The sequence below is a fragment of the Rhipicephalus sanguineus genome, unplaced genomic scaffold, assembly GCF_013339695.2.
Source record: "Rhipicephalus sanguineus isolate Rsan-2018 unplaced genomic scaffold, BIME_Rsan_1.4 Seq955, whole genome shotgun sequence".
In the NCBI taxonomy this organism is placed as follows: Eukaryota; Metazoa; Arthropoda; class Arachnida; order Ixodida; family Ixodidae; genus Rhipicephalus; species Rhipicephalus sanguineus.
Window position 1 is genome coordinate 15,537 of NW_023616370.1, and position 22,198 is coordinate 37,734.

The 22,198-nt window shown below is 48.4% G+C and overlaps 2 protein-coding genes across 2 annotated transcripts; both read left to right on the forward strand.

Moving 5' to 3' along the window:
* Positions 1-2,979: 2,979 nt before the first annotated feature.
* On the forward strand, positions 2,980-12,310 carry LOC119378748 (putative nuclease HARBI1). Its single transcript, XM_037647785.2, has 4 exons — positions 2,980-3,542; positions 4,125-4,260; positions 6,659-7,109; positions 10,633-12,310. The coding sequence occupies exons 1-3, from the start codon at positions 3,000-3,002 to the stop codon at positions 7,057-7,059; spliced, it is 1,080 nt and encodes a 359-aa protein (XP_037503713.2). The 5' UTR covers positions 2,980-2,999; the 3' UTR covers positions 7,060-7,109; positions 10,633-12,310.
* Positions 12,311-16,527: 4,217 nt separating this feature from the next.
* Positions 16,528-21,018, forward strand: LOC125756847 (uncharacterized). The gene is made up of 3 exons (XM_049411810.1): positions 16,528-17,247; positions 19,662-19,821; positions 20,897-21,018. The coding sequence occupies exons 1-3, from the start codon at positions 16,528-16,530 to the stop codon at positions 21,016-21,018; spliced, it is 1,002 nt and encodes a 333-aa protein (XP_049267767.1).
* The last annotated feature ends 1,180 nt before the right edge of the window (positions 21,019-22,198 follow it).

Sequence of the window (22,198 nt, forward strand, 5' to 3'; positions counted from 1 at the left end):
CTACTAATCAAAACTCCTGTGCGCATAAAACACCATTGTTCTCTTAGGGGAACCTCCTGGAAAGGAAGGCTTAAGATTTCCTTTGGAACGCCTGCACATTTTCGTGGCAACAGAAGGAGCTCCACACACAAGTGAAGAAATTTTCATATGCTGGGTGAACGAAAGAACGGGAAATTAAAGGGTTCGCTTTTCACTGATGTTTCCTGTGACCCGTTCTTGAGCAAGTCAAATGCATTTTGTATTCTACATCAGGAGTGATACAGAATAAAGAAGTGACTTTGAGAGATTGTAGGAATAGTTACTATATTATGTTGCATTAACAATCGTTGTCAGCGCAAAAAACGCCAAAATTCGGTCTTCTGAATTTCTTTGTGCTGATCAAAGTGGACGATTGGGCCTGTAGGTGATTCATGATCGACTTTGTGCTTGCTCTAGTGCAAGGTTGAAAGAGGCTGCGCCTACAGAACATGAAAGGAGAGCTACAGGAGAACTTCCAGCCCATTAGAGTAACCTATTGGTGTATCTGCGCCAACAGTATTCAAGACAATTACCTCGAGCATATGAGTCAGTCGACCGTGAGAAAAAAAAGGGGAAAAAAAGAAAGAAAAAGAAGAAATGCAATTAGGATAGATAAGTGGCTTTTTAGCGGGATAGACGGCAGATCTAGAGATTATTACACAACACGTCAGTCGTATATGTTCTACTATACGTTCATTCCTAACAAAAAAACTAACTAAGTTAACATTTTCCGGTGTACAAGATCATCTTTCAACGACTGTATCATTTTTGTACACCCGCTTAGACGGCGCCAAGCTTGCGGTGGCAGCCACACTTCAATAAGAACTAAATGAAAACAAATAAAAACTATCTTTAACTTCCTTTTTTTTTTACTCTCATTCCTAGCGTTCTCAAACTTATCCAGTTATAATTTGAGGTAACGCAAGCAGGGGCGTAGCCAGAAATTTTTTTCGGGGGGGGTTCAACCATACTTTATGTGTGTTCGTGCGTGCGTTTGTATGTGTGCGTGTATATATACGCAAGCAAAATTGAAAAATTTCGGGGGGGGTTTGAACCCCCCCAACCCCCCCTTGGCTACGCCCCTGAACGCAAGGAGCAAACGAGCATCACCCAAGTGGTACACCAAAGGAAATTCGGAAATTCGGTTTATTATGCAACCACCATATCCTGTTCGTACCCAAACATAATGGTTCCCGCTAGCTGAAAAAAAATTACGCCATCTCCCGCTAAAGGGGACCATGAGGCGATGCGAAGCCGGAGCACTTGCACGATCGCGTTTCCGTTGGCGTTCGTTGGGCATGCTACCGACCTCGTGTCGTGGAACGCGAAGAGGGACGCTACGCGCGTCGTGTCTTCCATCTAGCCTGGCCGTTAATTCTCACAGGGCGAGCGGGGAACGCGGTCGACAGGCGGGCGAGAGGGGGGGGGGGCAGCGTAGGAGAGGAGAGAGAAGGGGAGGGGACGTGCATGCGCTCGAGCTCATCGCGGCGTTGTGCAGGAGAGAATTTCGGCATGTCTAGCCCGCGTTTCAAATGAAGAGTGGAAAGGGGGATGGGAGAGGGAAAGTGGAAAGGGAAAGTGGAGAGAGAAAGTGGAAAGGGAAAATGGAGAGAGAAAGTGGAAAGGGAAAGTGGAGATGGGAAAGGGAGAGGGGAAAGGGAGAGGGGAAAGGGAGAGGGTGAGTGGAGAGGGGAAAGGGGAGAGGGGTAGAGGGGAAGAAGAATGGTGAGGGGAAGTGGAGAGGAGGTGTGTGGAGAGGGTATGCGCATGCGCAGTGAGGGTGGTCACGCCGCACACCACCACCACCACCACCGCCGGATTGAGCTCGACCTTAAGATACTTCGCATCTAAACTCGGAAAGCAGCATGCTGCTCCAATATCCCACCGGTACGGCAGCGCAAGAAACTAAAACAAACAAACAACAAAAGCACGATTCTCTTCATGCATCGCGGGCGTGTCTATAACGGCCAGACATTTGGCATGGCACGTCTAGAAAAACTGCCAATTCATTGCCAGTCGTCTCCGTCGAGATAACGCCGACAAACAGCGCTCTCTTTTCTGCGCACCGAGGTGAAGTGACAGTCTCGGGGCGTGTGTACTGTTTCTTTTGATTCTCTTTTATTTAGTGCCGCGTCACTGCACACGTCTTGGCGGGACTTTTGAATTCTTTAAGGTCGATACGCCACGTGGTGTCGTTCACGCGAACTAGGCCGCTGGTGTCCAGAAAAGCTGCATATGTTCGCGCTATCCAATTTTGAAGATTATGAACCAACTAGCCCAGCAACGTATACTATTAAGCCACAGTACAAGCTGTGCGTCAAACAGAAATTCACAAATCACGTAACACATGGTCTTTATCTCATGCTCGTACAGCTTGTTATCATTGCTTATAGATTTGGCAATGGTCCACTGAACAGCGGGACATCGCAACAAAAGCGGCAACGACTTGCTACGACTTCTACAACACACACAACGCGACCACGTCCCTATGGTCAGAGGTGGTTCTCGTTAATGCGTACAGTTCCACGCTCAATATCAACATCAGTACAGTAGTGTGCCTCCTCTGCCAACACCAAGTACGCAAGCCGCACAAACGGGCCTGGGGGGCTATTTTGTCCGCGTTCTGTCACAAAACGTAGGCGGAGCGTTCTGTGAGCTGCACGGGATTGGTCGAGGCTCGTTCAAATTTAAATTCGATATGCATTGTTTAAACGGTCCAAGACGTGAGAATAGCCTGGAAAAAGCCATTAGAACGGTCACCGTGACAGCCACAGAACGGCCGGAGACCACGTTCTGGTCGACCTCCTCTCCCCGTTCTATCGACAAAAATGGATACAAAACGGTCTCCGGACGTCTTGGATTGGATTGAAACGTGTGCGCGCGGGCGCTAGGGGAGAGGAGGAGCGGCTTCACGCGCTGACTGATATTCAGCCATCTCCCTTTTGCGACAGTTTGCGAAAATGGCGTCTCCGTTCTCGTTCATGCCATTTCGTGTCGCCTTCGTGGCTGCTGCAGTCACGCAGAAACGAAGCCCCGAGGTAGAAGATGCGTTTGAGGTGATGACTGACGAGGAGTTCCGGCGGCACTTTCGTTTGTCCAAAGGAACAGTGCTTAGCTTGTGCGACGAACTTGACCCCATCATCGGATGCCAGCGAGCCAGTGGCCTTTCGACAGAGAGGAAGGTGTTGTGCGCGCTGCGATTCTTTGCAACCGGGTCCTTCCAGGAGAGTGTAGGTTGCGAAGAGCTCATCGGCATGTCTCAGTCCTCCGTCAGCAACACGATTCATGAAGTGGCGGAGGCTATCATCGTCCTTGGTAGGCGGCGGAAGTTGGTGGACTTTCCGTTGACGGCGGCTGCCAAGGAAGAGGCGAAGGCGGCATTCGCACGACTTGGCCGCATTCCTGGTGTACTTGCGTGCGTGGACGGCACACTGATTGCCATTGAGAAGCCGGAAGGTCTCAGCATAGCGGATACGGCGAGCTTCATGACCCGGAAGGGGTTTTATGCTCTAAACGTTATGATCGTAAGTACCTCTGACTTCTCCACAAACGTAGTCGCCATTTGTGAACGGCTCTCGCTGATTTTTTTTCTTCTTTACTGTGCCTGTTCCCACGATGAAACGATTGCAGTGCGGGTGCATGCTTTATTGCCCGGGGGACTGAATGCGGGCTCGTTGAAGCTTATTGTGTGCACGGCAAATAATGATAGGCGCAATGTCTAGTAACAAATGTATCCAGCTGAATGCATGTTTTGAGTCTCCAAGCTCGACCTTAATGAAATTGAGTTCTATACCTTGGTGGTGTTGCGCAAGTCGCCGCGTTAACTGGACTAAATACCATGGTGAAGGGAAAGTTGGTCAGCGATAACTATGAAGGTATGTTGAACCCGAAGATATTTAGGGCCATTTCACGAGTGAGCTTTGTTCTGGTTAGAGTCAGTCATTGCCCGATTGCCGGTTCTCAGTTATTGTTCGTCTGTGATATTTTCTTCAAGCGGTGTACAGTTTGTCCCAGCGTACGCGCACATTTTATGTTTTTGTGAGATGGGTAGAAGCAGATGCTTTCAAGCATACCTGTATCACATTGCATACTACTTTTGATTGTAGGTGTGCGACGCAGGCCTCCGCATCCTGGTCGTAGACCCCCGTTTTCCAGGATCATGCCATGATACCTGGGTGTGGAGGCACAACCCACTGCACAAGCGCCTCGCTGCACAACTTCAGCCTGGCGAATATGTACTCGGTGAGCGATCAAAATGTGTACCACTAACAGGTGCAGGGAACTGACAGTTTGGTCTGTGTGTAGCGGTTCATGGTTACGAAACGTCGCAATGAAAATACATGAAGCACTGACTATGAACAGGGCACAAAGACAAGGTCTGATGCTTGTCTTTGTGTCTTCACCGTCAGTGTTTCATTTTTTTTTTGTTGCGACCTTTCATAATCAAAAGCACTCAGCCACGGTTGCACGCTGTAAACAAAAGAGTAGTTGAAAAAAATGGGAAAATGTAGCCACGATTTGCCAAGGGCACTACAAGTAGGCTAGTGAGGGTGATAACAATTTCGACGTTCTTATACCCCCGTAACACAGCACATGTAATGTCATATGCTGTGAATGTGATTAGGGGGTAATGCCATTTTTTGTGCCTGCTACACGGGCACAGTGAATGACATTCGCCCGTTAAAATGTTTTTCAAACTCGTGCAAGCGTGACATGTGCAATTTCATGACGGGAGCTGAACAAAAGAATAATATTAATAACAAAAATATTAATGTACAGCAAAATGCAATCAATGTTAAGGTTGTGTGATGACCGTTGTTAACCTTTTTATGTCTGTTTGATGTACAACGCAGTAGTTGAAAGTTTGTGGAACTTATGTACATTTTTTTACCACATTTACAAATTCTCGTCTCTTATTTCTTGTTTTCCAATTCTTCCATGCTGTTTTGGGGAAGTAACGCCGCAGTAGCAAGGTTGGCATTTGAACACGACATCTATAGTTTGGCCAGCGCAAGCAAAAAAGCACTCTGCACTGGCGACAAACATCAGCATCCATTGGACAAGCCATTTTGTATACCCGTGTAAGCCAGGAATGCAAGACCACAATGACATTCAAACGGAATGTCATTTACTGTGAATGACATTATATGTGCCGTGTGACAGGGGTATTGCTTACATGAATAAATAAACCTTTCGGCCAAAATGTAAATAAACACATGAACATTTGTGAATAAGGTTTGCAAATATTCAAAGATAAAGTATTGACTATAGCAACCATTTTGTGCAAGATAACAAAGCTTCTTGTGCTGTCTCAAAAGTGGAACTTCCTTAACAAGTCTGGGAAAGACTGTAAAAAACTGACTTGTTTCAACATCAAAAATAAGTACTACACGAATATGCTCAAGAGAGCTTGTTTTGATTGAACGTAATCTTAGTTGCAAAAGCAGTTTGTAGAATATCCTATTTGTAATGTTGTCCTACTTCTAATGTCAACGAGTGCGGTGCGCTTTCAGTAGTCTTGTTGACTGCAAATTAGTTTGAAGTTGCATTCAGGAATGAGTAGTTTGCAAAGTAAGGCCCCAGGCAACAGTCCCCGAGTCTGAGTCATGTATTCAAGAGCATTTCTTTTTGTGTGTGTGAAATGCCAAATTCAATTTTGAACGAAAGAAGGGGCATTTCAAGGACTCGTTTTTCTTTGTTAGATACATTAATTAGGTAGCAGGTTCAGTTCCTGCCAACGACAAGCTATCTTTTCGTCCACTTTACTTGCCTCAGATTTTACACTATGTATACTTCAAATAACTTCCCCTATGTACCTTCCTTGGGGTTTCTGGTCTGTTAGTTCTAATTATTGTGTCTTAACAAAATCAGTTTTGGGAGCCTAAAATGCCCAAGTTGCCATGTTCTCTAGCTGTATTCTCGAAGGCCAGCAGTTTAGGCATCGCCAGATAGATAACTTTGATAGTTTGGCCCAATTTAAGAGAACAAGACACTCTTGAACACTATCGAACTATTTAACTCACAGCTGCGGTTTAGCTGTGTTGTGTTTGCATTAATTTTATCTGTAATTTCTGGGAGATATCAAAGCTCGAACAATTCAAGTTTCTTAGTTGCAGTCTCAACTGTATCTGTAGAGCTGAGACCAGTAGAGTGTACTTCTTTTCATGAAGGCTGTCAATAATAAAGCTTCCTGTGCCTGTGCGTTTGAGCTCAGATCGAGAAGCTCCTTAACTGCTCTCTCTGCAAGATGCACTGTATGGTTTCTGTTGCACGTATCTTTGTAGAGAAATGTATTACTGCATTGATTCACATACTTATAGCTTCCACCTATAGATCCTGCAACTCTCCTTCCACCTGAAGCTGCCAACGTGCAAATTAGGATCACTTGGTTGAAATGAAAGTGCCCGTGTCTGACGCACAGTGCTGGTGGACAAGCTTGAAAAGGTTTCAAGTGGCATAGTTGTAGGGACAATGGCTCCAATAGCAAGTTCTAGATTGCTGCATCCTATGAGCTACTCACATTTCGATTCATATTTTACAACTCAGTTTTTTCCCGCTGACAGCATGAATAAATGGCTGATTTGGGGATAAGTAACCAAACCTGGAAACCTTAAACTCAGCTGTCATATTTGTATTACAGGTGACTCTGGCTATCCTTTGGAGCCATGGCTGATTATACCAGTTCCTGGCCATCCACGCGGTGTCTCCCCCGAATGCCTCTACAACAAAGAGCTCTCCTCCATGCGCCATGTTGTGGAAAGGTGTATCGGAGTGCTGAAGAGCAGGTTCCGCTGCTTGCAGCGCTACAGAACCTTGTTCTACAGCCCCTACCGAGCAGGGGCAATTGTTTCAGCCTGTGCTGCTCTCCACAACATTGCCTTGGAGGCAGGCGAGCTGGTGTTCGACGAGGACGTCGACAGCGGGGAAATGCCAGGCCAGGACGATGCAGAGCTGCCACAAGCCTCGCAGGCGCTGCCGTCGTTGCAGGAGATCTACCTCAGGGGCAAGCAGCAGCGCGATGCCGTCGTCAGCCTTTTCTAATGTTTCCAAGACATGCCTGGCGACAGCACACCACCAGCAGCACAGGACTGGTAAGTTGAGATGTGCGCATAGTATTAACACAGGTCACAAGACATTGACATCATTCCATGCCAAGTCTCCCACGCATCATACTCACACCTCGTAGATGTAGCTGATGTAATTGATGCCGTTTTTCTATATCGCATGAAAAAAAATATTTGCTACAAAAAATTTTCTGCACCATCGTAGAGCTTACTCAAAGTTCACTTGCTTTTGTTAAACTGTGCCTAATATGAAATTGAACCTCCATGCCTTTCTCCTTCGTTTCTTTCTTTTTACGCAGGCTAGTTGGTTGATGAACATAATGACAGAACACTGCAAAATGCGAGACAGTGAAACACACAGGACACAACGCTGTGTTGTGATCATTTCCATGTGTTTGTGTGGCATGGTACTGCAGTTTCTGTGTGTATACCGTCGGCCGCAAAAGTTTGCGGAATCTGCAGTGCATGACCAATCGACGAAAAACTACATTGCTGCATCACCTACCATCACGCGGCGTGCTTTTGAGGCTATCGGCCGCAGCATCGGCAATAATGTGGAAAATAGCTTCAACACCATGGCACGTGACTGTAGCTAACGCAGCAATGCATTTTTCTGTTGCTCGGCCACGCACTGCAGATCTCACAAACTTTAGCAGTATTAACTTTGCAGACAAAAGAAAATAAATGGAAACATGTAAATGGTTGTATTACCATATTTTATATACAGTCATTCATTGGCTAAAAAATGCAGTAACATGTGAATGCAACGTTTGTTACAAATATTGAACGAAATGCAAGCATCGACTGAAGAAAACCATGACACGTATTGAGGTATTACAAATGATTGTCATTCTGTGGACACGACACATCATTTGAGTATTTGAGAGATCTTGGGTACAACACAACTGGTCCTGACTGCCCCACTCTGTGAGCTTAGGTGCAGGGTACATAATTGTGGAAGCAAGGCAAAACGTATGCTGACCATCTCACATGCTACATGCAACAGAACTTCCATGCGTCTGGTCGATGCATCCGTGCACGCAACATATAATGAGAACATAGGCAAAATATTCAAAAATTTTGCGTTTTTACACCAAGTAGTACACTGACTAGATAATGATCAGAATATCACAAGAACTTGCCAGGAGCAAAATTTTCCTAGCTAATTAACCCTCCCTCACATCAAGTCAAACACCTGCACTACCTGAATAAAAAAAGCCATCAAATTCAACTGAACTATTAGTGCACAGACTGCCATGACTTATCAGGTACATGAAACATCTCATTATGCACACCAAAGCATACGACTACAACACAACAGCGCACTTATATTATTATTTTATATATAAAATATATATTTTATATATTTATATATAAATATATAATAGAATTTTATGTTTTCGTATTGTTGCTCTAAATAAAAATACTGGTACCGAGAACCACAGAGTGCCATGGGGTCTGGTAATGCAATGAAGGTATTTTCACTACCGCTGCCTCATTAAGGCACTTTTGGTTTCGATATAAAGGGAGCCGCCTCGCAGTGAAGTTGCACAGTCTGACGTCACCAGGAGACTGGCGGCATACTAGCAGCAGCTCTGTCAGTCACATGTGGGGCATGTAAGCAGTGAATAAATTCATAAATTTGTCTTCCACCAACTATGACAGGGACTTCTATTACTTATGCTGCGTGCAAGATGCAGAGTTGGTAAACCTTGTGAACTGTGCTGACTCATTACGATAATGTGCATTGCGATGGACTGGCGTGCAGATGCTGCGTGACTGAAACTTTGAAGTCCAAGTAAAATATTCTAAACATACTACGTAGCTCCGGTGTGTGTAGAGCTTCAGCGCTGCATACCTAGGAAACTGAAAATTCTCTTTTTATGGTGCCTGGAAATTGTGTCAGTACTCCTCTGAGATCTCTGATTACGATAACCATTTTTTTAAAACCATGTCTCATGTGATGTTGCAGCTGCATTTCAAAAGTGATTGGCCAAGCCTGTTTGGTAGCCAAGCCTGTATAGAAAGCTTTGGAGCTTTCACCTCTCATTCCTTCTCTATGTCCCCTGCCACTGCTCACAAAGACTGTTTTTTGTTTTTCACAAGTTAATCACTGTGTTATCTAGCTAAAATAATGTTTACCACATTTAGGCAGAAGGAAAGTGCACTTTGTCGCTCTGCATAAACTTTGCACGTGCAGTGCATGTCTGTTTTCCCTCAAATGCCACACATCGACCATCTTTCTCTAATAAATCACTTTGAATAAGCTGTAGAACAAGAGCATCACTGTCCTGATGTGTTAAAAATGACTTTTGGAGTACATGAAAGTTCACTGCCCCAAAAAACGCCCAGTTTTACGTGTAAAATTGTGGCGCAGTCAAAATGACTGCTTTACTTGTATCACAGTACAATCACAGACAGTTCTGAAAATGACTACTACATTCAGTTATGAGTGTCACAGTTTTGATGACTGAGCACTTCATAAATACATGGAATGGAAACACACAGAGGTTGCAGCCATAAAAAAGTAACAGATGCAGAAAACAGTAGCTGCTCTTGCAGCAGTCGTAACGTAACAGATGCAGAAAACTGTAGAGATGCTGCTCTTGCAGCAGTCATAACGTAACAGATGCAGAAAACAGTAGACATGCTGCTCTTGCAGCAGTCGTAACGTAACAGATGCAGAAAACAGTAGACATGCTGCTCTTGCAGCAGTCGTAACGTAACAGATGCAGAAAACTGTAGAGATGCTGCTCTTGCAGCAGTCGTAACGTAACAGATGCAGAAAACAGTAGACATGCTGCTCTTGCAGCAGTCGTAACGTAACAGATGAAGAAAACTGTAGACATGCTGCTCTTGCAGCAGTCGTAACGTAACAGATGCAGAAAACAGTAGACATGCTGCTCTTGCAGCAGTCGTAACGTAACAGATGCAGAAAACAGTAGACATGCTGCTCTTGCAGCAGTCGTAACGTAACAGATGCGGAAAACAGTAGACATGCTGCTCTTGCAGCAGTCGTAACGTAACAGATGCAGAAAACTGTAGAGATGCTGCTCTTGCAGCAGTCGTAACGTAACAGATGCAGAAAACAGTAGACATGCTGCTCTTGCAGCAGTCGTAACGTAACAGATGCAGAAAACAGTAGACCTGCTGCTCTTGCAGCAGTAAAAATAAAAAAAAATGGTACATGTGTCACACTTGCAGCACTCAAGAAGAAAAAAAAGAACAAAAGAAAAACGTGAAAATGGTAGATGTGCTACGCTTGCAGCAGTCAAGAAAAGAAAACAACAAAAGAAACAAGAACAGAGAAACGGTTGACGTGCTTCACTTGAAGCAGTCAAAACGAAAAAAAAACTAAAAGACAAAAATAGGTAATGTGCCACACTTGGAGCACTAAAGAAAAAAAACAAAAACAAGAAATGGTTGACATACTTCCCTTGAAGCAGTCAAAAAAAAAGAAAGGAAAACAAAAGGATACATAAAGCTTAAACATATGATTGACCTAATAGAAAAAAGAAAAAAACACTTCAATCCGTGCCTCTTCTCACAGGACCCTGGAGGCTGGCCCTGCCCCTGAGCTCTGCGAGAACAGCCTCCTGCGCATCAGCCGCCCGCTCCGCAGCCTCCGCCGTTCGCCGCAGCAGGGCTGTGTTGCGTTCCGCGGCTATGGCGAGCCGCTCGATTGAAGTGCGCATGGCCTCGGCTACCTGAAATCATTGTGTGGACAACCATGAACTCTTTGCTACCAGCTGTCTCCTGGAAGCTCTTGCTTGCAGGAATCTGCGTGTGCACAACACTTTCCTCTCTGACGAAAAGCCACTGGCCTGGTGGCATCCAGTGGTGGTGCCAAGTGCGACGTACAAACTATGCACCGTTTGTTTGGACAGACCAAGGTCTTGCCGGAACTCCTCTTCAGTCATCAACTCAAACGCATCTCTCACCTCCAAACAGCCCTTTTCAGGGCTAACCGGCTGTTTGTCCGGCTGTAGCTCGCTTGGGAGGTCAGACTCAGTTTCCGAATTACACATGTATTTTCTATCTGTGCTCACAGTATCTCGCAGCCATGATTCCATCATGAACGACGAGTGCTAACATTGTTTGCTTACGATAACCTACAAAACACACAAGGATCTACTTACCCTGAGCAGATCAGTGCCCTGGAGAAGGCTATCCGCACACTGCGCCTGGATGTCCGTAAGGACATCTACACGCCGAGGTCGCCTTTGCCGCGGTGGGCGAACAGGCCGCCGCTGCCGCGGTGGAGCGGTAGGAGCACCTGAAAACATGCTATGTTTAATAGAATTGCAATGCATTTCACATTATGTGTAAAGGTAGTTATACTGGTTTAATTTGCTCAATCGGATTTTGCCCTGAAATGTGAAAGCTCATTTCAACTAGAAGCTTGTAAATGAGCAGCACTTACCCGCTGGCGTAGCTGTCGGCTGGGCTGCTGCATGTGTCTGTGGCCCGGCTGCACAAGAGTGAATGCAATGCACTTTTCCAATCATATGTATACACATTCGGCAAACTGTAACACACAAAAAAACACTTCGCGCTGCAACTTACTTGACGTGCCACTCGTGACTGCCACCTCTGTCACCTCCATCGGGGCAGGAGGTGCGCCGTCCTGGTAAGTGTCAAAAGCACAGCTTTCCTTCACTACAGTATGATGCCATCCGGTAGTTATGCAAACTCTACTGCTACTAGATGCGCGCAGTGTCCTGCAATGATCAAGTAGTTAATGATCCCATCCCTTAAGTGCATGTTTTTTTGAATGCCACTGTATAAGTACAAGCGTTATTAGTGACAAGATACACGAAAACTCCACGATTCTGTTGCAAGGCTGATTATTCTGTTTTTGTGGAGATTTAAGGCACAAATTTCAGACATTACCGTAGGTTTGCACAATTTCAGAACGGATTATCCAACAGTGAGCTTACCCCTTGGTAATCCAGTGGCCGCGCGCCACTAAGCCGCAGTGTGCCCGTTAGCTGAAGCACACGGCCTCTGAAGCCGGAGGCACGCCCCCCGCCAGTGCTGCTGCAAACGCACGCGCACTGTAGGAAGAGTTGTTCAGGTTACTTGGTGTTCACTCACCGCTGCACTTCGGCTACTGCGGCGGCGTCCTGGCGAGCGTCGTACACCTGCTTTCGCCAGCAGTCCTGCCACTGTTCCGGCGACTTGGTGACGGGGCCCTCGCGGTTGAGCACGTCCGCTAGCTCGAGCCAGAGACGATGCCTCTCCGCTGCCGTGAAATCAGGCGTTAATCGTTAATTCACTAGCGCGAGTAGCCAACTGCGGGTGCTGCTCCATAAAAACGAGCAGCAACTCGCGCTGGTTGTCGGGAACGCGCTGCCCCTTTTTCGCGTGCTGCGCCATTCCGAAAACTGAATAATGGTTCGAATGCTCGCGCCACTCGCGCAGTTCAGATATTACTACAAGTGGACAAATACTAGAAGCATTGGTTGGAACAGCGTGGTAGCCAGCGCCACGATCAACCGTCTCTCGAAACTGTGACACCACCTAGCGCTATGTCAAGATGCTAACACAAATAAATTGTTAAAGTAATCGCGTTCTTCAGTTTAAAGATTTCAAAAACAATATCAGACAATATTAATGTTCAGCTAAAGCAATTTTATATTTTTTCATGTGCTGAATACATTCCCGAATTCCTTAGCTAGCTATTGGCTGCCTGCTCCCTCTCGTTCTTCCGTTCGGTCCCGCCTCCGTTCTGTGACAGAACGCGTACAATATAGCACCCCTGTTTCGCCTCCTATAAAGTGCCTCGATGCGCGCGCCCCCGCTTAGAGTGGTGTCAGATTTCGAAATGGCTGGTGCTGCCTTCTCTGCCTTGGCGGCAGCGTGACCTCCATTTTGAATCCCCCGCCCGGTCGCTTGTGCGTGGCGCGCGTGCTGTTTTTAGGTCGTTGCATGTTTCCCGTCCAGTTTCATGCGCTCACTACCGTCACCATGGCCGGATGTTGCGTGCCGCAGCGCACCAATCGTTCCAGGAACGCTGGAAGTTGTATCGTTTTCCAAGGGACCCGAAAATAAGGCTTCTTTGGACAGTAAAATATCAAACGTGACATCCGACGAACACATCACCCATTTGCAGCGTAAGTTTCCAGCTGGTATAGGCTTCGAAAGCAACGTCGAGCGTCGCCACTGCTCTTATCGCAACTGGCAAGATCCACGGCGCGTCTCCTTTTGCCACAACACTGCCGCCCCCGCTTCCGCGCACGCGCAAAGCTCTCGGATGGCATCTGTGGTGCGTCACAATGTAACTGTCACTTAATGGCAGTGCGCAGGCCGAATGAGGAGCGCGTGCGTGCACGTGTTCTAGCCACCGCCGCTGCCAAATTCGGGGTGCTATTCTGGACTTCCGCCATCTTCTGTCAAATTTGACGTAGGCGTGACGTGTACACAATGATGACGCAAACGCATGAAATGCTTGCGAAACGTGACGTGTAGGGGACATAAGATGCAAAGAAACGTGCAATTAAATAGTATTTTGTATCTGAAATTGTTATAGCAACAACAAAAAAATACAAGAAAAGTGAAGCGTTTAGTTTTAAAGTCGTGAAGCGGACGATATCATCTGCAATTCAACGCCATATTTGGAGATGAGCGACAAAGCCATAGTAACTTTTTTAGCCAATGAGCGAGCGAGCCAAGCCAGCGTCGACATTGCCGACATCGTTATTTCGCTGGTTGTTTTGTGTAGGTGTTCTGTGGTTATGTCGGCAGATCGCCGAACAGTGGGCCGCGATGTTGCATTTTTTTACCGATCGCCCCTGTATGGGGAGGGTGGTTTGAGACTTACCCCCGTATTCTAGAACGTCCCTTCACTCAACGCTCCACCTTGACTTGAGAAAGTCGATGGAAGCGCCGTTTCTAGGCGGAACAAATCACTGCATATCAGCGATTATCTGCAGCGATTCTTGAGAAGCGTGGCGTCATTCTCGGTCGAACAGCGGCGCTGTGCTCGACTTGTTCAAGTGAAGGACGAAATTCGAGTCGAGGAGCGTTTGTGAATACGGGGGTTACTACCGGAGGTACGACGGGAGCCGTGACAGACGATGACAGAGCGCCTTTACCGCCTGGGCCCCAGCAGCAGGCCGCCGCCGGAGTGGCGGTGGCTATGGCGAACTAAAGTGGCGGCAGCTCGAGCTCGAGGCGCGGAATGACAGTGCAGTCAGGTAAGCTTGCGTTTCACTAGGGTGGTGTTGACGTTTCAGCTATGCACATGCTTATTGCAGGAGAAGAGGCGGAAGGCCGTTCGATTTGGCGACGCACGTTTTGGTGGACGACGCCCGCATCGTGACAAGTATGCGCGTCGACCCTTCGTTCGCGGTGGCCCTTCGTTCCCAGGGCCCGCGGCGTCCAGAAGCGCTGCCGATAGTATAGAGATAAGGAGCTGCACAGCATTGCAAGTATTAATAATGCTCCTTCTGTTCCTTCTGTCTTTTTTGTTGCGGTGGCTGTTCCGCGTCTAGTTTATCTTAATTAATGTGCCAACTAGCCCAACAGCCAGCTGAGTTATTTATAACGTCTCCGATGCTCGAAGTATCTTCCTGAACTGTCGTGATCATTAAGATGCATGGTGCTATATGTTTTGCTGAGGATGCGTACTGTAAGTAAAAGTTACAATCATGTAAATGTACATAAGCAGAAGCAATAAGAGTTACGTTTCAAGACCTCACGTTACGCGCGATCAGTTGAATCTGAAAGATAATGTCTAGGCGAATCTCAATCCACAGAAGTGATGCATCTCCGAAGGTGTTAACTGTGGAGGGTACTTCCACGTTGCTTACAACATACGGATAAGAAGTGCATAATGGCCACAGATAATGAAGAGGAATTTTAGTATTTCACGCAGTTGATGTTACAAGAGACTGGCAGCACTAAGAAGCGCACACACTGCATTCAAAGAGATGTCTTTTATGCAGATGTGCTTGTTTCAAAACTGGCTGGTACAATATTAGAGGCATCTTTTGTTGTTGTTGGCAGCAGTTAATGATAAGACAATGATGTAAGCAATGAGACAACTTGACTGCTTTTTATTATTTCAAGGATGATGAATTGACTCAGAATGATGAATTGACAGAAGATCAATTGACTCACAATACATTCTGAAGTATCACCTATTACTCTTCCATGTAAACTTTCATAGTCCACCAGAGAAACCAGGACAGAAAGTAGCTACACAGTGCTGTGCCCACGTTGCCTCTTCCGGTACTGGTTCGTTTTGTGCCTATAAGCGTTTACATAGATTACCAACCACAGCAAGCTTGTGCTCTTGCATGTACGAGTGGCTACTACATGAATAGATCTTTTGTACACACCTGCCAGACTCGTACAGTGATCACACGGGTTCGCATTGTGAATAAACTGCTGAAAACAACGCTCTGGAATGGCATTCAATGTTTAATGCACTGCTGCAAAATAACACAGGCTGTTTACAGAGTCACTATGGTCTCAACAAACTAGTCCTGCTATGATTTGCGGCAGAAGGTGAGCATGCTTTTGCCTAACTGCTTGGTACAATTAGCATGCTCTCAATGAACGAACACAATGAAGCTTTTGTAAGAATAAAATTCCTGCAAGAACACAAGTACAGGGGATAGGTATAGGATCGAACACAATGCGAGTGGCTACTTTGTCATGAGAAACAGCAAGAACTTCTTGTGTTTCACGTTTCTGTGCACATCTCGCAGGAATGTAAACCCCATTACATCGAGTCGTGCCCAGCTGTGAACCACTACCGAGCGTGATCCTGCCTTTGCCTACCCGCCTGGTACATGTCTACTGCAGCCGTATCGTCGCTATTGTTGTTGTAAAGGTTGTGGGAACCACGCCCACCGGCTCTCGCGAGATAGCGCCACGTGCTGCGCAGACGCGGTGCGCGTGTCCCATCTGCGCGGCTTAAAAGGGGCAGCCTGCGCGCCGCTCAGGGGAGACGTGCCTGGGACGCCAGGAAGGACGGATGCTGCCACCCGCGCTGGCCGATTGCTGCTGCCGCCGATCATGGTCGTCGCCTCGTCGTCTCGTGTGCCTGGACCGACCCCGCCGTATGCAGCGCAGAGTTAAATAAATTGTTGTTGTTGTTTGTTGCGAGTTGAAGCCTCCGTCTTCCTTGCTTTGACTGCGGATGGGACGCAGCAAGCCCAGTACCCACAGTTGGCGCCCAACGTGGTTTTTGCTTCCGCCCGTAGGAATAGCACGGTGGACATGGGTCCGGTCCCTTGTCTTGTTCGTCGACTCTCCGTGTAGCGCATTCTCGTGTGTGTGGTCTTTTGTGGCGCGGTACTTTTTTTCCCCCATAGCACAGGCGGACGGAAAGCAGCTCCGGTCTGGGACGGTTCAGGATTCTTCGCAGGCTGACCAGCTGCTGGCACAGCAGCTGAACACATTTCAGCGTGTCGCTGAGTTGTGCAACACGGTCATGGACCGCATGGGCACTCGGGCCGGCGAACCACAGCTCCTACCTCGGGTCACACTGCCCACGTACACGGGTTACGACGACCCGAAATCGGTGGCTGACTTCCTAGAGGAAATGGACAGGTATGTCAGAGCGACCGGTGCCTCGGAAGCACACGTGATGGCTCGAAACCTGCCGTTGGCTTTACGGGATGCCGCAGGACGGTGGTGGAGGCTACAAACGCCTTTCACCACTTGGGCAGAATTTGAACAGCGCTTCCGAGAGGAATTTCTGCCCCCTGGGTACGAGCTGCGAGTCCAGCGTGAGCTCGAACTAAGAACCCAGCATCCGGACGAAAGTTTGCTCGAGTACGTCCGGACGATGCAGGAACTGCATCGCCGAGCAGCACCGACTGCCTCGGAAAGGGACCAAGTAGCTCGGGTCATTCGACAGAGTCATCCCAGATTCAGGCCCTTTCTTTATGGGCGCACATTCGAAACCCTTGAGCACCTCGCACGGGAGCCCCGCGGTGTACAAGACGCCCGGTTAGCTGAGAGCACTTACGTGCCACCGCCAGCGCCGCAATCTGCTCTTGAGCCGTCACTGGCTTGGCGCGCCACCGCAGCCAGTCCCTCATGCGACCTGACGAGCCCAGGCGCATTCACGCCTATCTCCTCCCGCGCCCTGGACCCCTTCGCCCATGAGCAAGGGCGGCGCGGGGCCCCTTTGAATACCGTATCAGGGGTAAGCTGTCCCTGGGAGCAAGTGTCCGCGGAGCAGCGTCATAGTGCAGAGCGCTCGCTCCTTACTCGAGCCATACAAGAGCATAGTCGGTCGGACCCCCAGTCCCGATACGCCGGGTTCACAAGTCCTGCGCGAGCCGACTGCGACAGGCGCTCCTGTTATGGGTACTCCGGGAGCCACTCCGCCGAAAGGCGTGATTTCAGTGATAGGTTAACTGGCCAACGCAGACATACGCATGTCGTATGCTACCAGTGCGGTCAAACTGGTCATGTGAAGCGGCAATGCTTGGCGCGCCGTAGCGCGAATGCGGGTTCGGGAAACTGCTTCGGCCGGCGACACTAACCACTGGCGGTGTGTCGCAGCCCACGGCCGTAAATGCCAGGAGCGTGGAACGCTGTCCGGAGCGTGTAATGGACGAACATCAAGATGGTGAGTCAGTCATCGTTCCCTCCGTATGCCGCGTAACGCAGGCGCAGTCTCCAGAACCAACGATGAAAGTTAAAGCTCTGGGCATTACCGTACCTGCTCTTCTCGATACCGGTTCAGGAATCTCGTTAATCGGTGACGTGTTGCTTGAGAAGTGTAAAGCTAAAAAGATGAAGTTTCGTAACTCAAATGTTCAGTTGCGGATGGCATCAAGCCACGTATCAAACGCTGAAGGTTGTGTTCGCTTACGGATAAGCTTTAATGGAAAAACGAAGCGCCAGCGATTTGTTTGTTTGCCTGGTCTATCAGTGTCAATGCTTCTCGGTCGAGATTTTCTTGCAGACGAGGGGCTCACACTCGACTTTCCTGCAAGAGGCTACCGCCTTCACGGACAGTCAGAGACAACACCCTTTGCGGAGAAGATAGACTTCGTGCCTGTACCAAGACACGCGCAAGGCGTGGCAGCCATGCACACCACCCTGACGTCAGCAGTCATGCAGTCCCTCAGCAACTACACGGTAACGAACCACCAACGGAAGCAGCTAGAGGCCGTGTTGACACCGTTCTCGGGAATGTTTACGGAACGTCCGGGGTAGACCGACGTCTTAGTGCATCGCATCAATACCGGCGACGCCCGACCATGGCGTTGCAACCCGAGACCGTTGAGCCAGCACAAGCGAGCCGTTCTCGATAAAGCCCTGGACGAAATGATCGACACAGGAGCCGTACGACCCTCGGACAGTCCGTGGGCCTTCCCTGTGGTATTGGCCCCAAGAAAGATGGTACGGCACGTCTTTGTGTGGACTACCGTAGGCTCAACGCAGTCACGGTGAGAGATTCCTACCCTTTGCCAGCAATATCCAGCATAACTTACGCGCTGGGAAACGCAAAGTTCTTCACCACTATCGACTGTTCTCGTGGGTATCTGCAAATCGAGGTTCACCCAGACGATATCCCGAAAACTGCATTCGCATGTCATAGAGGCTTGTTTGAGTTTGTGCGCATGCCCTTTGGTCTTTCCAATAGTCCGAGTTCCTATCAGCGCATGATGGATATGGTTTTGGGTGATGCAAGTTTAATTATGCACTTTGGTATCTTGATGATGTGACGGTGTTTTCGCGCACGTTTGAAGAGCATCTTGAACACTTGCATACGGTGCTACAGCGCATGTCAGCAGCCGGTCTAACTGTTCATCCCGGAAAACTGCAGCTCGCTACTAACAAAATCAACCTTCTGGGGGTTTGTTGTCGACAACGGCGTACTAAAACCAAACCCAGATAAACTGAAGGCAATTGCGGATTACCCCCCACCCCGAAATACTAAGAGCTTGCAAAGGTTTCTCGGAATGATTGCTTTTTATCGTGACTTCATTTCGCAGTGCGCAGACATCTCCCGACCACTAACTCAGTTGCTGAAGAAAGGCGCGAAATGGCTCTGGAGCGGTGAGCAACAAGCAGCTTTCGACACGCTTCTGAAAGCAATCACCAGTAACGCCTCCCTTCAGCTGCCAGATCTTAACAAACATTTTGTGTTACAGACAGACGCCAGCGATTACGGACTTGGCGCAGTACTTTTACAGGAATGCGCAGGTGCTTTGAGGCCTGTTGCTTTCGCAAGCCACACTCTGACGGGTGCGGAACGCAACTACTCGGTAACAGAAAAAGAGTGCCTGGCTATCATTTTCGCATTAAAGAAGTTTGACATGTTTTTGGACGGGGCTCAGTTTGTCATTCAGACTGATCACCAAGCGCTCTCTTGGCTGAAACGATTGCCTAATCCCTCGGGACGATTGGCCCGATGGGCGCTTACCTTGCAGCGCTACGACTATGTCATTGAGTACAAGAAGGGTAGCACTAACACAGTTGCTGACGCACTTTCACGTGCACCTTTGTCTATTGAAACCCCAGGTCGAGCCGGAAACAGTGTGTGCGGTTACGAAACCAGCTGTGACAATACAGTCACGTTGGGGTACTTTGGTCACTAAACAGGAGCTTCTTGCAGCACAGCAAGGTGATGGCCTTTGTCGTAAGGTGTCAGAAAAGCTAGCGGCTCGTGATCCAACTGACACCGGAAGCGACGAGGAGACAGACTGCTACATGCTCGGAGAAGGAGGCCTCTTGTTCCGGTACTTTCCTCAGGTTGACGATGGTAGTGTGGAGTCACCGTTTCGAGTTGTCATTCCTCGCAAACTTCGCAAATTGTTCATAAAGTACTACCATGACAGTGCTTTAGCTAGTCACTCTTCAGGGCAGAAGACTTACGAGAAGCTGTGTCGTACTGTAACGTGGCCAGGTTTGAAACAGGATGTATTACGCTACGCGCGTTCCTGTTCAGTTTGTCAAAAGGCGAAACCACGTGGGGGTTTACCGTTAGGAACAATGCAGTCAGTTGAGAGTACATCGCCATGGCAGATTGTTGCATGTGACGTAATGGGCCCGTTTCCCATGAGTCCGCGGCGAAACCAGTATCTGCTTGTTGTGACTGACCATTTCACGAAATGGGTTGAATTGTTTCCTTTGCGCAAGCTCACTTCGCAGAAAGTATGGGACTGCCTTCTCGAAACCTTCACGAGGTTTGGATTCCCTGCCCAGCTCATCACGGACAACGCGACGTACTTCACCAGCAAGGTGTTCACGGATTCCTGTGACGCCTTGGGAATTCGTCACAAGCGCACGTCTGTGTATCACCCGCAAGCCAACATCACGGAACGGGTAAACCGAAATCTGAAATCTATGCTTGTCGCGCATACTGAGCGTCATAAAGATTGGGATCTGAAACTGGCAGAAATAGCGTTCGCAACTAGGACGACACTTAATCGCTCAACAGGTTTCACTCCTGCTCAACTTAACCTGGGCAAAGAATTGAGCTTTCCGCAGGACAGTGCTTTGACATGTGCAACCGCTTCTTCAAGGCCTTATTCAAAGTTTGCAGGGGACCTGAGACAGAGGCTGACCGACGCGGTACAACAAGCCAGACAGCACCTCGATGTGTCCCGAATGGAACAGGCAGGACAGTACTGACAAGCGTCGACAAAACGTTAGCTTTGAGGTTGGGGACCTGGTGTTGAAGCGGACACACCCGCTCAGCGACGCCTCGAAGGTTTTGCCGCTTCCTTAGCTAACAGGTGGGACGGGACCATATAGAATCACCCAGAAATCCAGGCTCTCGTACATGCTGAAAGATTGCTTAACTAATCAAGCGTGTGGCCCTATTCATGTCTCAGATCTGAAACCATTTTATGCACGGCAAGACTCAGCAGCTGATGATCCAGATATGCCTCACCAGGGCTTGGCCACCCAGTCACCCACACCACCAAGCAAGTGGTACAACCTGCGTCCCCGGTGACGGGCAAGAGGGGTTTGCGAAAATGACTCATTCCCTTTATTGTACTTTTTTTCCAGTTCCGTTTTTCCATGAATTTTGGAGGGAGGAGGAAGCATTCATAGGCCTTCCCAAAGTACTTTAATGTCCCGTTCGCCTTGTTATGCGTTCAATGCACATAACTTTGTTCGTGGCGAGAAGGAAATGTTTACTGGTTTTTATTGTCCTCGCTATACTTTAGGGTCCCTGCAGCCGGCCTTTCCGGACCATCCTCCGGTCCCCACCACGTCATTTTGAGGGGGGGATGTGTGGGAACCACGCCCACCGGCTCTCGCGAGATAGCGCCACGTGCTGCGCAGACGCGGTGCGCGCGGCCCATCTGCGCGGCTTAAAAGGGGCAGCCTGCGCGCCGCTCAGGGGAGACGTGCCTGGGACGCCAGGAAGGACGGATGCTGCCACCCGCGCTGGCCGATTGCTGCTGCCGCCGATCATGGTCGTCGCCTCGTCGTCTCGTGTGCCTGGACCGACCCCGCCGTATGCAGCGCAGAGTTAAATAAATTGTTGTTGTTGTTTGTTGCGAGTTGAAGCCTCCGTCTTCCTTGCTTTGACTGCGGACGGGACGCAGCAAGCCCAGTACCCACAAGATCCGCATCTTCTCATTCGAGTTCTTCAGTGCAAGGGATGTGCAAACAGTGCAAACACCGAGGTTGTGAAGCACGACACAAACTGCGATGATCTTCGACGTGAAGAGTGGGCCATAGTACAGTGTTCTGTACCTCTGCAAGCACCGAAATTGGGCCTTGAAAACTCCAGTGCACAGTTATACGACGCACCGCAGTGAAGAGTGGGTGCGGTGGAATCGGGCAGCAGAGGATTCTGCAGGATGTGCTCCAGAGATGGGGTTAAGCAGCCAAGGTTGAAGCGAGTATGCACTATCACCTGTGGAGGACAGTGCTCCAATTAGCATAATATCAATGTATACATGAATATGTACTATTCCTTTCTCACTTCTTTTAACTTATTCGAAGACATCGTGTCGCTAATATGCACTGCTTTCCTTTTTTTTACAGCTAGACATATTGACAGAATTGCTTGTCTGGTTAGGTTACATATTTACGGCTTTTGAAATGCTCCAACGAAAAAATGGCTTTATCAACTCAATTCCTTCGTCAGGAGGAATGACAACGAAGCTACTGAACTGCAA